Source organism: Salvelinus fontinalis, chromosome 11 (assembly GCF_029448725.1).
Source record: "Salvelinus fontinalis isolate EN_2023a chromosome 11, ASM2944872v1, whole genome shotgun sequence".
In the NCBI taxonomy this organism is placed as follows: domain Eukaryota; kingdom Metazoa; phylum Chordata; class Actinopteri; order Salmoniformes; family Salmonidae; genus Salvelinus; species Salvelinus fontinalis.
Genome location: NC_074675.1, coordinates 44,187,339 through 44,209,066, shown reverse-complemented (window position 1 = coordinate 44,209,066; position 21,728 = coordinate 44,187,339). Strand labels below are relative to the sequence as shown.

The window sequence follows — 21,728 nt, the reverse complement described above, 5'->3', positions numbered from 1 at the left end:
GAATGAGATAAACTCCCCAAATAGATGTGTGCCAAGCTTGTAGCGACATACCCATGAAGACTCGGGGCTGTAATCACTGCTAATGGTGCTTCAACAAAGTACTGAGTAAAGGGTCTGAATACTTATGTAAATGTGATTTCCGTTTTTTTTCAATGTTCTAAAAAACAGTTTTTGCTTCGTCATTATGGGATATTGTGTGAAGTTTGATGAGAGAAAAAAACTATTTAATCAATTTTAGAATAAGGCTGTAATGTAACAAAATGCGGAAAAAGTCAAGGGGTCTGAAAATGTTCCAAATGCACTGTATAACATCATGATGAGTTTCCTGGAACAGAGCTAATGCCAAAGATTGTCTATTATATTGACAAGATATTCAAGTGACCGCTCTAACAACGGAAATACATGTCCTCAAAGATGGAAGGCAGGCGTTAAGAGGTGAGATCAGGTGGGACCATTCTAGCCATTGAGAGGGCGGATACGTGTGAACAACAGGCCATAGAGCTAGGTAGAGGACTTTGTATCTGTCCCATTTGCATCTGGGACAGCATGGGCAGCGCCACTGAGTCTATATCCATTTTATAGTAGTCAATTTTCTTCTTCATTGGCTGATTGCTCCCAACTCATAGGAATCCCCACCCAGTTGACTAATTTAAAATGGTGGAAGCCCCCAATTGCAATGTCCCCGCTAAAATGGGTTATATCTTATCTTTTATCTTATCTTATCTTATATTATATATCGTTATATATGATGAGTCCTTAATGACAACAGACACAACGCCGATATAAAGTTGTGTTTGGGTAAGTTGCCGAAATGCTTTGTGCGTCCACTTATATCAGTCCATTCGTAACAACCTAACAATTACGAAACTTCTATTCAATCAAATAAGCCTCATGTAGCAAATTAGCAAGTACATTATTTATTTACCAAATTCGACACTCTCTCATTCACCTCCATTAAAAAAATTCCTCACCTTGTAGGGAATATTTTCGTGAAGAGATGTTGGGCGGAGTAAAACCTGCAAATACAAAATATATGTAGCTGAGCTAGCTAGCTATCAAGCTACAGCTAACTTTGTCTTAGGTCACTTTCACTTTCAGCTAGGTTAATAACTTTGAGGTCTTGATAACTTGCAAAGAACACGCACAGTTGGCAGTACAAACTAACAGAGCGTATGTGTAAATTATAACTACATTTTATGCATTTGTCAAGCTTGCTAAGTTAGCTAGCTGGCCACTGTTAAATAATGTTAGCTAGCTTGTAGAACTTCTGCAACATCACCAGTGCACACGAAAGCATATTCCAGTTGAACTAAACACAAAAGATACAGTATTTAAAACTTCTATACTTTTACATTACAGATTTAAAATTTCAAGCTAAAAAAGTTTAAACAATATCATAGAGATAGATAGAGGACATCTGGACATCTGACTACAACAAGGTCACCAGGAGGGATCAGCCAATGAAGATGTAAGACTACATTAAAAAGATGGAAGCTCTCAATGGCGCTGCCCATGCTAAAATATATATTTTTTGGCCACTAGAGATCTCTATCATTCTCTATGACCAATATCTATATTTTCAGACTGTACCTCTGGTCCAGATCTGCCAAAAACACAGTTACGGTGTGCAGTAAGGGTCAAATGGGTATGGAAAACTAATTGAGAGTTCCATACTATGTCATGAAATTGTATTTGAATAAAGAATGAATCTATAATTAAATAAATAAGATTCCTATTTTTCTGACATTCATTATTATTGCATACATGTATTTAAATGTGCATTGATTTGGATCTAGCTTTTACTGATGATGATGATGAGGAGGAGGAGGAAGAGGAGGAGATGGAGGAGGATGATGATGATGATGAGGAGGAGGAGGTGATGGGGGAATTATTGGACACACATCATGTGCTTCCTGTAAAACACCAAATTGCCACCCCCAAAAATGTTGTAATGTTAGATCAACATTTCACTAAAATGTGGTTTTAGCATGTTTTTTCCATGGTTGTTTCCTTCATTTCAGCATGTCAGATCATAACAGAGATTGTCTTTTTAACTGCAGTAAATCGCTGTTTTCATTAAAAGGAAAATGTTTTTCAAATAGCATTGTTGATAAGAATGAAAAAATCAGCTTCCAGGAAATGGTTGTGTGAAAAAATGTTTCTGTTCTGCTTGAATTTTAAATGAACATGTCCCCCCCACACACATTGACTCTGCACCGGTACCCCCTGCATATAGCCTCATTACTGTTATTTTATTCTTTCTCTTTAATTATTTGTCATTTTATTTATTGTTTACTTCAGTTTATTTAGTAACTACTTTCTTAACACTTATTTTTTCTTAAAACTGCATTGTTGGTTAAGGGTTTGTAAGTAAGTATTTCACTGTAAGGTCTACAGCTCTTGTATTCGGCGCATGTGATAAATACAATTAGATTTGATTGATTTGTAACCTTGAACAAAGTAGGATCCTTGCCTTGGTATTGCCTTTGGTTTCGGACATTTCAAGTCGAATTTCTCTGTGAATGTGCTGGATGAGTGGCTAGGCCAAACCAGTCCTCACAGAGCATGATGGTGTTGATAAGTCCGTAGGCTAAACAGGTGAAACCATATTCGATTGAATTAGTCCTACTGTTACATTAAATGTCTAAGAAAACAAAATTAGATTGAATCCTAAAATGTAATTATATCATAATGAATCATAGACACTGTCATCGGTTTCTACGCTTGGGATAGTTTCTTCAGCAAACATTCGGTGTGCCATACAATTTGTATTTTATTTTTATATATATTTTATTTTTATATTTATTTTCTTTATTTTTATATTTTTTATTATTAACCCCTCCACCATCCCTCCTCTTCGGAGGACAAATATTTTAGTTTTTAACATATTTTCTGCTACATTTTACATTTTACATATACATTTTATATACATGGTACCCCTGCCATTCTACAATCTAAGCTTGATGCTCTCAATCTCACACAAATTATTTTTTTTTTTAAACATTTTTTTTTTCACCTTTATTTAACCAGGTAGGCTAGTTGAGAACAAGTTCTCATTTGCAACTGCGACCTGGCCAAGATAAAGCATAGCAGTGTGAACAGACAACAACACAGAGTTACACATGGAGTAAACAATGAACAAGTCAATAACATGGTAGAAAAAAAAGAGAATCTATATACAATGTGTGCAAAAGGCATGAGGAGGTAGGCAATAAATCGAATAATTACAATTTAGCAGATTAACACTGGAGTGATAAATCATCAGATGATCATGTGCAAGTAGAGATACTGGTGTGCAAAAGAGCAGAAAAGTACATTTAAAAAAGCAGTATGAGGGTGAGGTAGGTAAATTGGGTGGGCTATATACCGATGGACTATGTACAGCTGCAGCGATCGGTTAGCTGCTCAGATAGCAGATGTTTAAAGTTGTTGAGGGAGGTAAAAGTCTCCAACTTCAGAGATTTTTGCAATTCGTTCCAGTCGCAGGCAGCAGAGAACTGGAAGGAAAGGCGGCCAAATTAGTTTTTGGCTTTAGGGATGATCAGTGAGATACACCTGTTGGATCGCGTGCTACGGGTGGGTGTAGCCATCGTGACCAGTGAACTGAGATAAGGTGGCACTTTACCTAGCATAGCCTTGTAGATGACCTGGAGCCAGTGGGTCTGACGACGAACATGTAGCGAGGGCCAGCCGACTAGGGCATACAGGTCGCAGTGGTGGGTCGTATTTTTTTAATTTTTTATTTTACCGTTATTTTACCAGGTAAGTTGACTGAGAACAAGTTCTCATTTGCAGCAACGACCTGGGGAATAGTTACAGGGGAGAGGAGGAGGATGAATGAGCCAATTGTAAACTGAGGACAACTACAAATACCTAGGTGTCTGGTTAGACTGTAAACTCTCCTTCCAAACTCCCATTAAGCATCTCCAATCTAAAATCAAATCTAGAATCGGTTTCCTATTTCGCAACAAAGCATCCTTCACTCATGCTGCCAAACATACCCTAGTAAAACTGACTATCCTACAGATCCTTGACTTTGGCAATGTCATTTAAAAATAGTCTCCAACACTCTACTCAGCAAATTGGATGCAGTCTATCACAGTGCCATCTGTTTTGTCACCAAAGCCCTATATACTACCCACCACTGCGACCTGTATGCTCTCGTTGGCTGGCCCTCGCTTCATATTTGTCGCCGAACTCACTGGCTCCAGATAATCTATAAGTCGTTGCTAGGTAAAGCCCCGCCTTATCTCAGCTCACTGGTCAAGATAGCAGCACCCACCCGCAGCACGTGTTCCAGCAGGTATATTTCACTGGTCACTCCCAAAGCCACTTCCTCCTTCGTCCGCCTTTCCTTCCAGTTCTCTGCTGCCAATGACTGGAACGAACTGCAAAAAATCACTGAAACTGGAGACGCATATCTCCCTCACTAGCTTTAAACACCAGCTGTCAGAGCAGCTCACAGATCACTGCACCTGTACATAGCCAATCTGTAAATAGCCCATCCAACTACCTCATCACCATATTGTTATTTATTTTATTTATTTTGCTCCTTTGCACCCCCGTACCGCTACTTGCACTTTCATCTTCTGAACATCTATCACCCCAGTGTTTAATTTGCCATACTGTAATAATTTCGCCACTATGGCCTATTTATTGCCTCACCCCCCTTATCTTAACTCATTTGCACACACTGTATATAGACTTTCTCTATTGTATTTATTGACTGTATGTTTGTTTATTCCATGTGTAACTCTATGTTGTTGTATGTGTCGAACTGCTTTGCTTTATCTTGGCCAGGTCGCAGTTGTAAATGAGAACTTGTTCTCAACTAGCCTACTTGGTTAAAGAAAGGTGAAATAAAAAAATAAAAAATGTAACTATATATAAAGCAGTCACATACCAATAATACATTACCAAACATAAACCCTTTAATCCCAACCCTCAGCCACTCTCAGACCATCCCACCTATCACCATAGACCACCCTCGTTTGGTTTCCATGTGCCATATATTTTTAATTGTGCTGTGATGTTTTACAAAGTGTTGGAACCTTTCTAATCGTATGTTATCCACAGATTGTGAGCTAAAGATGAAAACCTTTCCTATGAGTACGTATTAGAATATTATTTGTTGACTGACTATGGCTTTCCAAATCACCCAACACTGCTATTTGTAAGGTTAATTTTAGGTGCATGTTATGATTTTTCTAACCATTCCTGAACCTGTGGCCAGAAACAAGCTACATATGGGAAATACCAGAATAAATGAACAATTGATTGTCTCTTCGCAGCAAAATCTACAGAGCTGAGATTGTTGTATGCCCAAAAATATATGTAGCATTCTGTTGGTGGCAAGAATTTTATATGATCATTTAAATTGAAAAACTAAAAATGTTGAATCAAGTGTAGTTTTTTGTATCAGTTCATAAACCATATGCCATGGAATTGGTACATCAAAAATCTCCTCACATTTATTTGCAACCTGTATGGCGCAGCTGTCAATATTTTTGCCCTAAGATGAAACTGGTATATTTTTCTATTTATGCCAGTTCCTTTCAGCCAATTTATATCTTTAATATATGGCAGGCAAACAAGTTCCCCACTTCTCCTTTTTCCACTTGCCTCCATTTTGGTGGTAATACTGCAATTAGTTGGTTGTAAATTTGGATTGAGCAGATATTCCCATACATTTTCGATAACTGCATATGTTACATAACTTCTCCGTTTCTACTCATATCATTAATAAATATAATTTTAAAATGTTTTTAAAAATCCATAAAGAATGTGTCACGGCTGTCTTCCTCCTCTTCCTCTGAAGAGGTGTAGCAAGGATCAGCCCAATACGCAGCGTGGTAGGTGTCCATGTTTTAATAAAGAAAACTGAACATGAAAACAAATACAAAAACGTGAACAAACCGAAACAGTCCCGTGTGGCACAATCACTGACACAGGAAACAATCACCCACAAAATACCCAAAGAACATGGCTGCCTAAATATGGTTCCCAATCAGAGACAACGATAAACACCTGCCTCTAATTGAGAACCAATCTAGGCAACCATAGACTTACATAAACATCTATAATGAACACAACCCCATAACTCTACAAAAAAAAACCTAGACAGTACAAAAACCCTAGACTAGACAAAAACACACAAACCACCCTCGTCACACCCTGAACTAACCAAAATAATAAAGAGAACAAAGATAACTAAGGCCAGGGCGTGACAGAATGTTTTTTTTATTAATCAGTATATTTGAGTTTAACCATAACATTTGTTGTAATATTTGTTCTATCTTTTCTGGAGGATATAACTGAAATTGTAACCAGCTTTGTATGGCTTGTTGAAGAAAGGGCGATACTTTAAACAAAATTTAATTTCCAATTTGGTGGAAAAAATCTGTATGAAGACAAAAAAAGGCAATTTTTGAACAAAGGATGAGCCTTTCTTAATAATCTACTGGAGAACCATTTGGGGGTTTAAGTATAATTTATGTATGAGTGAAGCTTTTAATGAGAGGTTTAAAGCTTTAATATTTTATAATTTTAACCCTCCAAACTCATATTCATTATATAAATAGGCATGTTTAATTTTGTCTGGTTTAACATTCCATATAAAATGAAATATTTTTTGCTCATATGATTTCAAAAACGAGTCATCTGGATTAGGCCACCATTAGTAAGTAAGTAAACTTTGATGGGACCAAAGAGTTAATCAATGTGATTTTTCCATAAATAGACAAGTATTTACCTCTCCATGGTTGCAGAATCGGATCTATTTTTGCTAACTTTCTATTGAAATGAATTGTGGTAAGTTAATTTATATTTTTTGATGTGAATACCAAGTATGTCTACTTCACCATCCACCTATTTTATTGGTTAACTACAAGGTAGTGTAAACAATGCATTTTTTAACAATCCAATACATAATATGGTACACTTGTCATAATTAGGTTTTAATCCAGAGGGGCTAGAAAAGTGATCAAGATCTTCAATGAGATTGTACAGGGATCCAGATTGCGAACTTAAGAAAAAACTGGAGTCATCACACAAACAAAGCACACAAACAAAGAACATGATCCCACACAGAGAGGGAAAAGGGCAGCCTAAGTATGACCCCCAACCAGAGACAATGATAGACAGCTGTCTCTGATTGGGAACCACACTCGGCCAGAAACAAAGAAATACAAAACCTAGAAATACAGAACATAGAATGCCCACCCAAATCACACCCTGACCAAAACAAAATAGAGACATAAAAAGGATCTCTAGGGTCAGGGCGTGACAGTATAAGAGATTCACCAAAATTAAAGTAATCTAGGCATTTATATATAAATTCTAATTGTACTTTATCAAACACTTTTTCAAAATCTACAATGAAGACCAGGCCTGGTATCTTCGATGTTTCATAATGTTCAATTAGTAATTGTCATATATTATCGCCAATATATCGTCCATGTAAAAAACCTGTCTGATCAGCATGAACAATATCTGGTAAAACTTTTTTTTCTATGTGCTATGCATTTCGCCAGGATTTTTGCATCACAACATTGAAATGTTAGAGGCCTCCAGTTTTTTAAATGGACTGGATCTTTATACTTACCACCTGGGTCCTGTTTTAGTAGTAATTAAATCAGACCTTGTTGAGGGTCTGCAAGTCTACCATTTGTATAAGAGTAATTAAAACATGCTAATAATGGATCTTTGAGCACATCAAAAAAGGTCACATATACCTCTACTGGTATACCATCAAGCCCCGGTGTTTTTCCAGACTGGAAATATTTTAATGCCTCAAAGAGTTCCTATTTGGTAAGTTGGCCTTCACACAGGTCTTTCTGTAAATTTGTTTATTTTACATTATTATCATTATTATGAAATAAATCATTCAGTGGAAATGGAGGAGACTGAAAAGAAAACATATGCTTAAAATATTTTGCTTCCTCTTTCAAAATATAATTTGGTGAATCATGGATAACTCCATCATTTGAAACAAGTCTCTGTAAATTATTTTTGGTATAATTCCTATTTTGAAGATTCTAGAAAATATTTGTACATTTTTCACAATTTTCCATCCAAGTCACTTTATTTTTGTAATACATTACACTCAATCGTTCTTGAATAAGTAACTCCAATTCTTTTTGTTTTTCCTCTAACCTATTGTGTGCCTCTATGGTACAGTTTCCATTACCATCTACCTGCGCTGTTACTTCCTCTATTTCCTTTATTATTCTAATCTATTTGGATCTAAACTGCTTTTGTTTTAATGATGAGTATTGTATTGTATTGAATGGCCTCTAAAAGTACATTTGAAAGTGTCCCATGCAATAAGGGGAACTTCTGTACCTACAGTTGAAGTCAGAAGTTTACATACACTTAGGTTGGAGTCATTAAAACTCGTTTTTCAACCACTCCACAAATTTCTGGTTAACAAAGTATAGTTTTGGCAAGTGGGTTAGGACATCTACTTTGTGCATGACACAAGTAATTTTTCAAACAATTGTTAACAGACAGATTATTTCACTTATAATTCACTGTATCACAATTCCAGTGGGTCAGAAGTTTACATACGCCAAGTTGACTGTGCCTTTAAACAGCTTGGGAAATTCCAGATGATGTCATGGCTTTAGAAGATTCTGAGAGGCTAATTGACATTATTTGAGTCAAGTGGAGGTATACCTGTGGATGTATTTCAAGGCCTACCTTCAAACTCAGTGCCTCTTTGCTTGACATCATGGGAAAATAAAAATAAATCAGCCAAGACCTCTGAAAAATATTTGTAGACCTCCACAAGTCTGGTTCATCCTTGGTAGCAATTTCCAAATGCCTGAAGGTACCACGTCCATCTGTACAAACAATAGTACGCAAGTATAAACACCATGGGATGACGCAGCCGTCATACCGCTCAGGAAGGAGACAGGTTCTGTCTCATAGAGATGAACGTACTTTGGTGCGACAAGTGCAAATCAATCCCAGAACAACAGCAAAGGACCTTGTGAAGATGCTGGAGAAAACAAGTACAAAAGTATCTATATCCACAGTAAAACGAGTCCTATATCGACATAACCTGAAAGGCCGCTCAGCAAGGAAGAAGCCACTGCTCTAAAACCGCCATAAAAAGCCAGACTACGGTTTGCAACTGCACATGGAGACAAAGATCGTACTTTTTGGAGAAATGTCCTCTGGTCTGATGAAACAAAAATTTAACTTTTTGTCCATAATGACCATTGTTATGTTTGGAGGAAAAAGGAGGAGGCTTGCAAGCCGAAGAACAACATCCCAACCATGAAGCACGGGGGTGGCAGCATCATGTTGTGGGGGTGCTTTTCTGCAGGAGGGACTGGTGCATTTCACAAAATAGATGGCATCATGAGGCAGGAAAATGATGTGGATATATTGAAGCAACATCTCAAGGCATCAGTCAGGAAGTTAAAGCTTGGTCGCAAATGGGTCTTCCAAATGGACAATGACCCCAAGCATACTTCCAAAGTTGTTGCAAAATGGCTTAAGGACAACAAAGTCAAGGTATTGGAGTGGCCATCACAAAGCCTTGACCTCAATCGCATATAAAATGTGTGGGCAGAGCTGAAAAAGCGTGTGCGAACAAGGAGGCCTACGAACCTGACATAGTTACACCAGCTCTGTCAGGAGGAATGGGCCAAAATTTACCAAATTTATTGTGGGAAGCTTGTGAAAGGCTACCCGGAATGTTTGACCCAAGTTAAACAATTTAAAGGCAATGCTACTAAATACTAATTGAGTGTATGTAAACTTCTGACCCACTGGGAATGTGATGAAAGAAATAAAAGCTGAAATAAATCATTCTCTCTACTACTTTTCTGACATTTCACATTCTTAAAATAAAGTGGTGATCCTAACTGACATAAAACAATGAATTTTTACTAGGATTAAATGTCAGGATTTGTGAAAAACTGAGTTTAAATGTATTTGGCTAAGGTGTATGTAAACTTCCAACTTCAACTGTATGTTCTACAAAAAAAAGTCAATTAATCATAGTTTTTTTCTTAGTTAAGAACAAATTGTCATCCAATAGGCTTTGAATACATTTCCAATAGTCCCGTCCACGTGGAAATTCTGTAAGAGTTATGTGGAGGCCAATTAGATGGTGGTTCGATCACATTCGGTTTCCTATCAATACTTTTTTACTTTTGATGCCAGCAAGAATGAAACTAGGAAGTAATCAAGATGGCTAGCTTGATGAAGCCTCCATGTATATTTCACTAGGTCAGGGTTTTTCTACCTCTATATATCCACTAGTTGTAATGTATCCATGATCTTTGTGATCTCCTTATGTGCTTGAGGGTGATAGTTTGTAGAATGATTTCCTTTACGATCCATTGAGGTACTTAAAACCGTATTATAATCTCCCACCATATTAATAGATTATTTCGTTGCTTGTGAACTCAATGGATTATTATATATATTTTCAAAAAAGTGTGGATCATCATTATTTGACCCATATAGATTAATTAGCCAGATCTGTTTTTAGTCCAATAGTATACTTAAAATATTCCATCAAATATTTTACTTCACTTGATTTAATGTGATTTGGATAGGTATATTGTAAAGTCAGTATGGCCAAAGATGGCTTGGTTAGGTTTGGCTTTTCTCTGGACTTCCTGTAACGACGGACCAATGAGGAGTCGATGCTAATTCATGGAGCTTTGGTTTGGCACCATGACCTTTGCCCCCTGCAATTGGTCACCTTCTAGGGCACCACCTTTTTAGATTAGGGCACCACCTGATCTGATCCTTAATAAAGCAATTATTACCTTTTTAACAATAATCAATGTGTTCATGCAGAAGCAACATCAAGTTGCCACAGCAATGACAGTAAAAACAATCGTTTTTCAGTTGGGAATGATGAACAGTTGGCTAGTTGTCAAATCCAACACTTCTTATTTTGCTGCTGGCACAACTGAAGAGCACACACCTATTGAAAGAAAGTGGAAACTGACACCTTGCATTCATTGATTTCTCAGTCAGAAATTGTAGTTAACTCATTCAGATCATAGGTATGATCAGAATTTGTGGGCTATTTGGAGTATAGTTCAAAATCAAGGTGTTTATTTACTTGGTTGTCACATTATGGGCGGAGATGATGAAATGGGCATTATTTGAGGGGATGCTCGAATAAAACATGAATAGTTATCTATTTTGGGGCTCATAATATGTTGTTCGATTTGATAAGAATGGTGTATGAATGATTATGTTGATTCAATTACTATTTGGGGAAATGTTTGAATATATTGACATTCAGTTGTAGGCTAATTGATACTTAAAAAAAATAAAAATCTAATAGCAGACTGTTTATCATGTTGGATATATTGGATAATGTTACAGTATTGAGTGCTCCACTCAACACTGTTGCGAGAGTGCAAGTAAATGTATGTTGACTGTTCATGCTGGGAGCTGGGTCTAGTCATCAATGGTTTGAAGGCATGGGGTAATAATCCCTTGCCTATGTGGGGAAGTTGTGAGGTGGTTTTACTCGAGTCCATGCATTGGTTCTCTGCGCGTGTGCGTTGTCTCATTGGTTCTCTTCCCTCTGCTCTGTCTGTCTCTTGTCAGTGCACAAAACAGCGCATGCGTCTTACTTTGCTCCTCAGTCTGAAACTCGGGGGTTGAGTTCAATTAGGAGAGACCATGTCCGCCATCAGCCATTTGCACTCCTATATCTTCTCATTTAGAACAAATTCTCGATGAAATAGCGGTTGCACGCGGCCTCAAGAATGGCCACGTCGGTGAGTACACTGCTCGCGACCATGCTTAGGCAGGGTGTGTTCCAACGTATTGTTTTCTTTGCTCGAAGAAGGCGGTATTGCCCGGTGCGTCTGAGCCGAAGATTTCCAGCCATATTTATATTGCTATTCAAGTACAGTAGAACTAACGTTAGTTGAGCAGCGAAGCGCGTCAAGAATGTTGCATATCTCACGTATAAAGTATGTTTGCAAAAGTGATGCTTGGATAGTAAAATAATGAAAAAAACTATACCCTGGCAAATTACAGTCTCCTTGTAATAGTTTTTCAGCGTTCAACATTATTTGCCGTTTGTAGCCTAGGCTACTTCATGAACATAAATACATGAATGTCTTTATAGTGTAGGGAAGGCTATAGACACCTTGCTTTCTTTGCTGAAATGCAAAGTAGGATAGAGTGCAAGTGATTGAGTAGACCTATCAAATCGAAACATGTTAACGTGTGATTGTTTTATTTAATTTATTCCACGCATTGAGGCTGACACGGGTGTCTATTGAGACAATGTATGGTTTTACTCGTGGATAGATTAATGTAGGTTGTACAACATGCAATGATACCTTTCTCCGATTGGCAACAATATGTGATATGATTTTGGATGTTCTAGGGTGCTGTTCAGGTGAAACTAGAACTCGGACATCGTGCCCAGGTCAGAAAGAAACCCACCGTGGAAGGCTTTACGCACGACTGGATGGTGTTTGTCCGAGGACCAGAGCACAGCAACATTCAGCACTTTGTGGAAAAAGTCGTTTTTCACCTGCACGAAAGCTTTCCAAGACCAAAACGAGGTAGGCATATCATTTACCCTGCTTTTTGAGTTTTACTGTCGTAAAATAATAGACTGCTTGATTTGTAAAGCAAAGCTTATAGCAATAGCCTACCACTCCGGACAAATTAAGCCTATTGATTTGTGTGCGCGGCCATCCTTGGCGGTTCATTGAAAATACTTTGTTTTTGTTATAGCCTTCACTTTGCAAAGTTTGTAAATGGACCCCCCCCCCCCCCAAAAAAAAAAACTTGCTTAATTCATTTGAACATGCTCGCCTGTAGCGCATGCACAATTAATTCGATGCGCTATTGGATAATTTATACAGTAAACATCTTTGATCGTCATAGGATAGAGTTCCCCATATGTGTATCTCTACAATTAAAACATAACCAGAGAGGTTGGATTAAAGCATTATTGCTTTCTTTTTTAAACCAGTTTTAGTAGAATAGGTTACTAATTCCACCCCACACGTTTTATTTAAAAAATGGTGAGAGTAAACTACAAACCGTAACAACGTTGCTAGGTGTGGCAGTAATAACTAGAAAGGCTAAATGTGACTACTACCCAGCATTTGGTGATGGTAAACATAAGAGGGCTTGTTCAAACAGTGGAGAGCATAGTGGTTGTTTAAGCTTCTGGCATGGCTGGTAGGGATCAATTATACTATTTGTTGGTTTGGTATTTTTACCTCCTTTCCTGCTGGTGTGTTTGAGTGTTGTTTGGTGTGAATAATGCAGGGAAATGTGCCAAAGTCGATGCCCTGGAGAGACCCTGTCATATTAATTACATGCGACTCAGATTACCAGGGAACATTTGCAGTTTATTGGGAACAGTTGTAAGATCATGCTGTTATTCATTCAACCACCATTCATGCACTACTCTCAACAGTCTGAAGAATAGTCATTGCATCAAGAAAAATATGCATTATGCAATGTACAAAATGGGTCTAATAGCAATGAGTTCATAGCCTACTGGGTGCAGGAGAACCACTGTCTTTTACTATATAAATAAAGTATTTTGAGTAGACTATTCTTTGTTAAAACTCTTATACTTTTATGCTTTCACCCCTATATAGTATAAATATTAGTGACTTGATTGGTCATTTTTGTAGGCTGTTAAACAGCCTGCCAATGACTTCTAGTGTCACACAGTGATGTTGTTGCAGGGGCAGTTGGACTAGATAGCCCTCTCAAAGGCTACACATCACATACCTGTTACGTTATCCAGGGAGTTTTACAGTTCACAACATGGTGTCATGGGGATGTTTACCAGTATCCCCTGTAAGTGTCTGACGCGTTCCATTGACAGCTGGCCCCTGTGTGCTTTCATGACGTTACCAATACCCTATAGAAGCATAGGGATCTGATTTTCAGTCCTATTTCTAAAATTCAAAAATGTCACAGGAATTGTCACAGTTTGATTGGATGAATGACCTAGCTTATTACAATATTCATTAAAAGGCTGGTAGATTTGAACACAAGACAACCATAGAACCAGCCTGCCACCACCATAAGGTTGTTTTGCTGGTGCTTCTTATGCTTGGTCTCTGTTCACTGGTGCAGGTAGGCTACAGTCTGTCGTACATGGTTGACTGTACAAACCCCTCTCTGCCAATCCCCCCCCCCCCCCTCCACACACACACAACCCACCAAAGGCTGCTTTTGAGTCTGCTCTTTGTGGTGTAAAGAGACAACAGCTTGTTAGACTAGTGCCAAGGAAGAGGTTGAAATCAGTTAAAAGAGAGAAGCTTTGTTTCTTTCACTGCGAGAATACTGAAAAAACGATGTAATTGTAAGTTGTCTTGCTACTGGACTTTTGAATTAAAAAATAAACAGTTGCTGGTAAATGTTTGTTATTTTGTCATAACACCAATGTCATGTACTGTTTCATCTGTAATAGCTGAGCTACAGAGCTTCATTTGAACATGGTGGCAAGTGTAGTAGATGTACTTCATATGATGTATTTGGTTGCGAATCCACCTTGAGCATCAGTTTCCTGCTAAGTCATTTAGCAAATCAGTGTTCTGTCAATAAACTGGAAAGTCCGGCCATTTACATGCGTGTTGAAAAGAAACCGTATTTTCCCCATTTCAACGGGCATAAATCTATAGTGTGTAAATAGAGGAGAGGGGGTCAAGGCAAGGGCTAGTATACAAAGTGTTGCTTGTGCATGATGCTCCAAAGTGCTGCTGCTTGCATGCTTCAATGCATGCAGTGAATTCTTGAGGCGTATGCAACCGATCTCTTCCCTAGTCTGAACACCTGACTGGAGAGGAGAGTTTGTGGTTAGCGAAGTACTTATTATCATCCAGTACTCTGATTTATGGCATAGGAATAGATGCATTTCAAAGCTCATGAGAACAGATGAGGCGTTTATTTCTACCGGTGTGTGTGAACTTCAAGCTAAACGTGTTCCTGATATGGAAACGGTACTGCGTGAGATGTATGTTCTGAAGAAGGACCTTTGATGACGAGGTGAGCCCAGTGAGAGTACCCCCCCCACACACCCCTTCTTGATAAATGTTGTGCTGAGCCTGGAGAAAGTGTCCCAAAAACCCATCAGAAAGATGCTTAACCTCGTGTAAATCACCTGATGACACATGCCATGAGATCCTAGCCCAGTCCCAAGGTGGTGAATGGTATTCTGGTACTTCTGTGTGTTTTCACATGGTGGCAAATTGCCAGCCTAAGTACTTCCTTATTTCTTTGGAAGGGTTTTGCATAAAACATAGACACAATACATTTGGGTGCATGGGTAATGAGTAATGAGTGACTTATTTCTTTTGAGGCAGTTTTTGGGAAATGAGCAGTGTTTCCGTCATTGGGTATAGTGGTTCATTGTTACCCTCTTGCTGTCTCACTTATCAAAACGTGGTGTTGCCTACAGTGACATTCGTTACGTGTTTAAGGCAAGCTCAGAGTTTTCAGGCTAGGCCATGGTTTTAAATTCTTCCAGCCTTGCTTAAACTTGTTTGAAATGAAAGCATATTTGGATTTTGTTTGCAAGGATGATGTAGCTTATCACTGAATTTGACCAATTGGCACTCTCCTTTTAGGCTGAAACCTGCCTTGGCAAGTTCATTCTGTATTATGGTTAGCAAACTACCGTCTCACAGGTCTTGTTCTGAAACTTGGTGGTATCTACCCAACAGAGAGAGGGTGCCGATGCCACACTGCTCCTGAAGAGTCTTCAAGCTCGATTCATTCAATTCCACAAGCCGTCTTCAGCCCAGCTGAAGCCCCCCACCCCTTCCCCTCCGGTACCTTTGATCAACATTGGGCCCCTAACGGGCGAAGCCAAAGAAATTGAGGGGAAACCTTGTAACATAGACAAGCATGTGTTTGACAGTTTTAATACTAACAGTCTCGCAGAGTGGTCTCATAAGGGCGCAGCTGCCTGCCCCTACTCCTGCAGAGACGCACAGACACTCCTTCCAAGGAGGTGCAGCTCGGCATTAGGTCAAGAATGTGCAGCTCAGCATTAGGTCACTCTTGCACTTTCTCTCTTTCTTCCCTCTTTCTTTCTTTCTCACTTCCCTCTTTTCTTGTGAGGCGGCTAAACGCTGGCTATACTGTTTTAATATAGTCCGTCTTGCAGCTGTTGTGGATTACACCGGTGCCTTCTCACTTGAAAAGGAATTTTTTCACTCACCTTGCTTTGAAAAATGTATTGTGGATGGTTATACTTTTTAACCATCCTAAATGTGAAAAATGTGGCATAAATGTAGAGTAAGGCAGGCTATATGTGAATTAGGAAGAAAAATAAAATAGTTAACATTTGTCACAACCGGAGTGGTCAGTTACTGTCCCCATTCTCCACTGTGCTGCTCTCTCGGTTAAAGCTTCCAATTTGGAGTTTTATGTCCAGCAAGACATTTAAACGGACCTGAAGAAAATGGCTATGATTGGCTGCTGTGTAGCCTTGGAAACCTGATATTTAGTGCTGTGAGAAGGAGTGTAAGACCGACCCCATCCCAAAATAAATGGACTGGAGCATGGTTTGGTCGGCCATTTTTACATTGGGCGTCACCTGTCAAAGCATACATGACTTGATTCTGTCATTGTATACTTCTCTGAACAAGATGTATTTGAATCATGGTAAAGTAGTCTATTTTTGCATAAAGAATGATAAGTCAGTGCGTCATGTAGGCATATTCACTGATATTCAGAATGACGAGGGATTCATTTCATTCACTGGCCATTTTGCCTGTCATTTCAGGTTCTGAAATGAGTACTTACTCATATGCAGTGTTTGCTGTAAGGGTGCTCTCACCTGCTTCAAAGCCAGTGGGGAATAGCTGGCCTTTTCCCATTACTCCTCAGTCATAATCGTAATTCAAAACCTCAGTGACAGTTTTAAGGCCTGATGGTAATATATCATGACTGTTGGCTCTATGGGAAGTTTGATTTATTGATTTTTAGGGGGCTGAGCCGGTCACATTTGTGTCACTCTCTAAATCTATTTCCCTGTGAAAAGATTCCAGTGAACTGATGGTTTACACTGGCAGACGTCAACAAGGTGTTGGTCAAAACGGGCTCTCGGAGCGTTGTTCCGAGTCTTAAATCTTATCCTCTGTTCCTATTTTTTTTGCTTAACCAGCCTTTCATTTTCTACTTGTTTGGACGGTTCTAGCTCACATCACTTTTTTCTCCGCTGGCCTTGATGTGGTGCTTAGGAAGCGAACTGGAGACGTTGCTGTAGCTCTCCTCTCACGTTCCCACACAGCTGCACTGATTTTCAGTTTCAGTCCAGGAGGGGAAGCTGCTTCTTCTCAACACATTAAAATTAATGATGCAACAGTCTGTAAAGTCACAGTGCCGCTTCATAATCGCCGGCAGTTGGGTCCTGGCGTTCAGGTGTTGCCGTGGCGACGGCCGCTGCGAATGGCATCACTGTCGTCTCGGTGGAGCTCACCAACCTCGAAGTTGGGTCTGGACTGGAACCGAGAATGGGCTATTTTTGTATCGCTCTCCAATTGCACTCTATTTGGCACTAGCACTCTATTTGGTGCCATTTAATCAAATCAATTTTATCATATGCTTTGTAAAAACAACAGGTTTTGACTAACAGTGACATGATTATTTACTGGTCCTTTTCCAACAATTCAGAGTTAAAGATGAGAAAAAATACACAACGAATAACAATAACAAGTAAAAAATAACATTGCTATATACAGAGTACCAGTACCGAGTCAATATGCAGGGGTATGAGGTAGCTATGTGTGTATATATAGGTAGGGGTAAATTTGAATTGGTGCAATAACGGGTCTATGCAATTTTGTGTTTTGAGATGCCTCATAAGATGTGCAGGTAATATTTAATGAATAGTGTCACCTAAAAGGGATACTTTGGGATTTTGCCAATGAGGCCCTTCCTCAGAATCAGATGAACTTTTGGATACCATTTATTATGTCTCTGCCAAGTATGTAGGAAGTTAGAGGTGGTTTCACAAGCCAATTCTAACTAGCGTTACCCATAGACTTCCAGTCAGAATGCTATCTGAAAGCAGATACCCATAGACTTCCAGACATTATGCTCACGCCAGTTTGCAATTGCGCTAGAGCTAGTTAGCAACTTGCTTCAAACTGCACGCAGAGGCATAAAAATTGTATCCATGAGTTCATCTGACTCTGGGGAAGTAGATAAAAGGCCTTTTGGCATTACGCGGGCGGAATGGGGGAGTTGACAGAAGCGTTAATGGATCTTTCTGTGGAAACAGACTGATAGTGAAGGGCTCTTTTCAGGCTCTTTGTTATTATTCTGTAAAAGAAGCTCACCAATAACCAGATTAAATAAACTAAGCGCACACACACACCTGCCCTATTCCCTCCATAGTGGTGGCTTAGCTTAATGATTGGGTCAGTATGTTGGACCCTTGGGCCTCTCCTGAGCCACTGAAGTTGTAGCATGAAGCCTTAACGGTCCACATCCTCTCTTTGCGTTTCCCCATCATTCTTTTGTGGCGTGTGTGTGTGTGTGTGTGTGTGTGTGTGTGTGTGTGTGTGTGTGTGTGTGTGTGTGTGTGTGTGTGCACATACCACATAAGTCAAGTGACTGGAGTAACCCATACATGATTTCCTCAGGCTAAAACATGTCTTAGATGTTGCGTTCCTTTCCTCCTTTTGCTGTGGGTTCCCGAATGTGATCTTGTCTGGCTTTGATACTGGTGGCCATATTGTCTGCAACGTAGAACATTCTGATTCGTTTAGGGGAGTATGGCTTTGGAGATTGTGGTAGCCTAGATGTATGGTTCAATTTGTAGTCAAATTTAAGTGTTCAAGTTTGTCAGGATATTGGGAGTGAGGGTGAATGTGTGTGTGACTATGCCTGTGTTTTACTAGTGGGTAATGACTTTCTGAAGGGGTATTACGAGACAAATGACTTTCAAGTGTTAATGGATGTTAACCCTCTAGATTCTAAGCTGGGTGTTCAGGGGTCTACTAAGCTAACATATGGAATTGTTTTAAGATGGTCATACCAAGGATAATTTATATTTGATTTGACCCCTTAAGGTATCAAAATAAATATATATATATATAATTATTTGATGAAACATTGAATTTGGCCTTACTGCTATTAGCCCATAGAAACGCATTGAATAACCGATTCATACACGGATAAGCAGATGGTATTTTTTTTAATAAATATATATATACATATATATACATATATATATACATATACAGTGGGGAGAACAAGTATTTGATACACTGACGATTTTGCAGGTTTTCCTACTTACAAAGCATGTAGAGGTCTGTAATTTTTAATCATAGGTACACTTCAAATGTGAGAGACGGAATCTAAAACAAAAATCCAGAAAATCACATTGTATGATTTTTAAGTAATTCATTTGCATTTTATTGCATGACATAAGTATTTGATACATCAGAAAAGCAGAACTTAGTATTTGGTACAGAAACCTTTGTTTGCATTTACAGAGATCATACAGAGATCATACATTTCCTGTAGTTCTTGACCATGTTTGCACACACTGCAGCAAGGATTTTGGCTCACTCCTCCATACAGACCATCTCCAGATCCTTCAGGTTTCGGGGCTGTCGCTGGGCAATATGGACTTTCAGCTCCCTCCAAAGATTTTCTATTGGGTTCAGGTCTGGAGACTGGCTAGGCCACTCCAGGACCTTGAGATGCTTCTTACGGAGCCACTCCTTAGTTGCCCTGGCTGTGTGTTTCGGGTCGTTGTCATGCTGGAAGACCCAGCCACGACCCATCTTCAATGCTCTTACTGAGGGAAGGAGGTTGTTGGCCAAGATCTCGCGATACATGGCCCCATCCATCCTCCACTCAATACGGTGCAGTCGTCCTGTCCCCTTTGCAGAAAAGCATCCCCAAAGAATGATGTTTCCATCTCCATGCATCACGGTTGGGATGGTGTTCTTGGGGTTGTACTCATCCTTCTTCTTCCTACAAACACGGCGAGTGTTTAGACCAAAAAGCTCTATTTTTGTCTCATCAGACCACATGACCTTCTCCCATTCCTCCTCTGGATCATCCATATGGTCATTGGCAAACTTCAGACGGGCCTGGACATGCGCTGGCTTGAGCAGGTGGACCTTGCGTGCGCTGCAGGATTTTAATCCATGACGGCGTAGTGTTTTACTAATGGTTTTCTTTGAGACTGTGGTCCCAGCTCTCTTCAGGTCATTGACCAGGTCCTGCCGTGTAGTTCTGGGCTGATCCCTCACCTTCCTCATGATCATTGATGCCCCACGAGGTGAGATCTTGCATGGAGCCCCAGACCGAGGGTGATTGACCGTCATCTTGAACTTCTTCCATTTTCTAATAATTGCGCCAACGGTTGTTGCCTTCTCACCAAGCTGCTTGCCTATTGTCCTGTAGCCCATCCCAGCCTGTGCAGGTCTACAACTTTATCCCTGATGTCCTTACACAGCTCTCTGATCTTGGCCATTGTGGAGCGGTTGGAGTCTGTTTGATTGTGTGGACAGGTGTCTTTTATACAGGTAACGAGTTCAAACGGGTGCAGTTAATACAGGTAATGAGTGGAGAACAGGAGGGCTTCTTAAAGAAAAACTAACAGGTCTGTGAGAGCTGGAATTCTTAGTGGTTGGTAGGTGATCAAATACTTATGTCATGCAATAAAATGCAAATGAATTACTTAAAAATCATACAATGTGATTTTCTGGATTTTTGTTTTAGATTCCGTCTCTCACAGTTGAAGTGTACCTATGATTAAAAATTACAGACCTCTACATGCTTTGTAAGTAGGAAAACCTGCAAAATCATCTGAATCAAATACTTGTTCTAACCAACTGTATATATAAAATAAAGTATTGAAGAGTCTGTCCTATATCTGAGAGCGATGTGTACAGTAAACAATTTATTTTTGACACTGATTTAACCTCCTTTTTTTTAGGCGCTAAACTACTTCATATACTTTTTACTTGTATCGGGTTACCTTCAGGCGAGGCTTGTGGGCATCCATGTTCGTGAGAGACTTCCCTTACCATAGAGTGGTCATATGTGACCGACCGGCTCGATTCGGTCTTATATATTAACATTATTTTTAAAAAAAAATCACAATGGATGAAAGCTAGAAAATTGTATATCGTACACTATAGTTGAGGAATAATGGGAAAGTAATTCTGCTTTGAAAGTTGATAACCTCACTTTTGAGAAAATGGCCCTTGGTACACCTACTGGAGAGCTCTTCTTTGTCTACAGTACACCCATTCAGCATCGTTCACACCCTCTTAAGCCTTAGCCCCACCCATCTCTTTAAGGATTCACATGTGAGGCCATGTACTAAATAACCAAAGATTTCAAGACTAAAAGCTGGTTTATACTACGGGTCTGTTTTTATAAATTCAATCTGGAGTGCCAGAGTGTGCTCGGAGCCTTCGTAAACTCACTGTTGTCAGATTGTCTGTTTGTAAATTCTGAGTGTTTTGCTCTCGGAGTGTTCATAGCGCACACTGGACACTGGCCGAGGAGTAGGGTTGATCCGGAGTGTTCTGACCTCACAACGGGAGTCAAGCACCCAAGCTAACATTGGCTAGCTACTTCCAGACAAATGGGAGAACAGTTCACTCTGACCATTTTATTCGCCCTAGCAGTGCTGGTTAGGCTGTTTTATTTTATCCAGAGCGTTGGTGACTGCAACTGCTGCTGGCAACATTTTAATGATGCTTTTTGCTAACGTTTAC

The 21,728-nt window shown here is 39.4% G+C and overlaps 1 protein-coding gene across 1 annotated transcript in view; it reads left to right on the top strand.

Annotated features, from left to right (window-relative positions):
- Positions 1-11,607: 11,607 nt before the first annotated feature.
- The window catches only part of LOC129865770 (protein AF-9-like), a 72,794-nt gene continuing 62,673 nt past the window's right edge, over positions 11,608-21,728 (top strand). The window contains exons 1-2 of the mRNA XM_055938781.1: positions 11,608-11,762; positions 12,383-12,563. Of these exons, the coding sequence (XP_055794756.1) occupies positions 11,751-11,762; positions 12,383-12,563 (193 nt within the window). The 5' untranslated portion in view covers positions 11,608-11,750. The remainder of the gene's footprint in view (positions 11,763-12,382; positions 12,564-21,728) is intronic.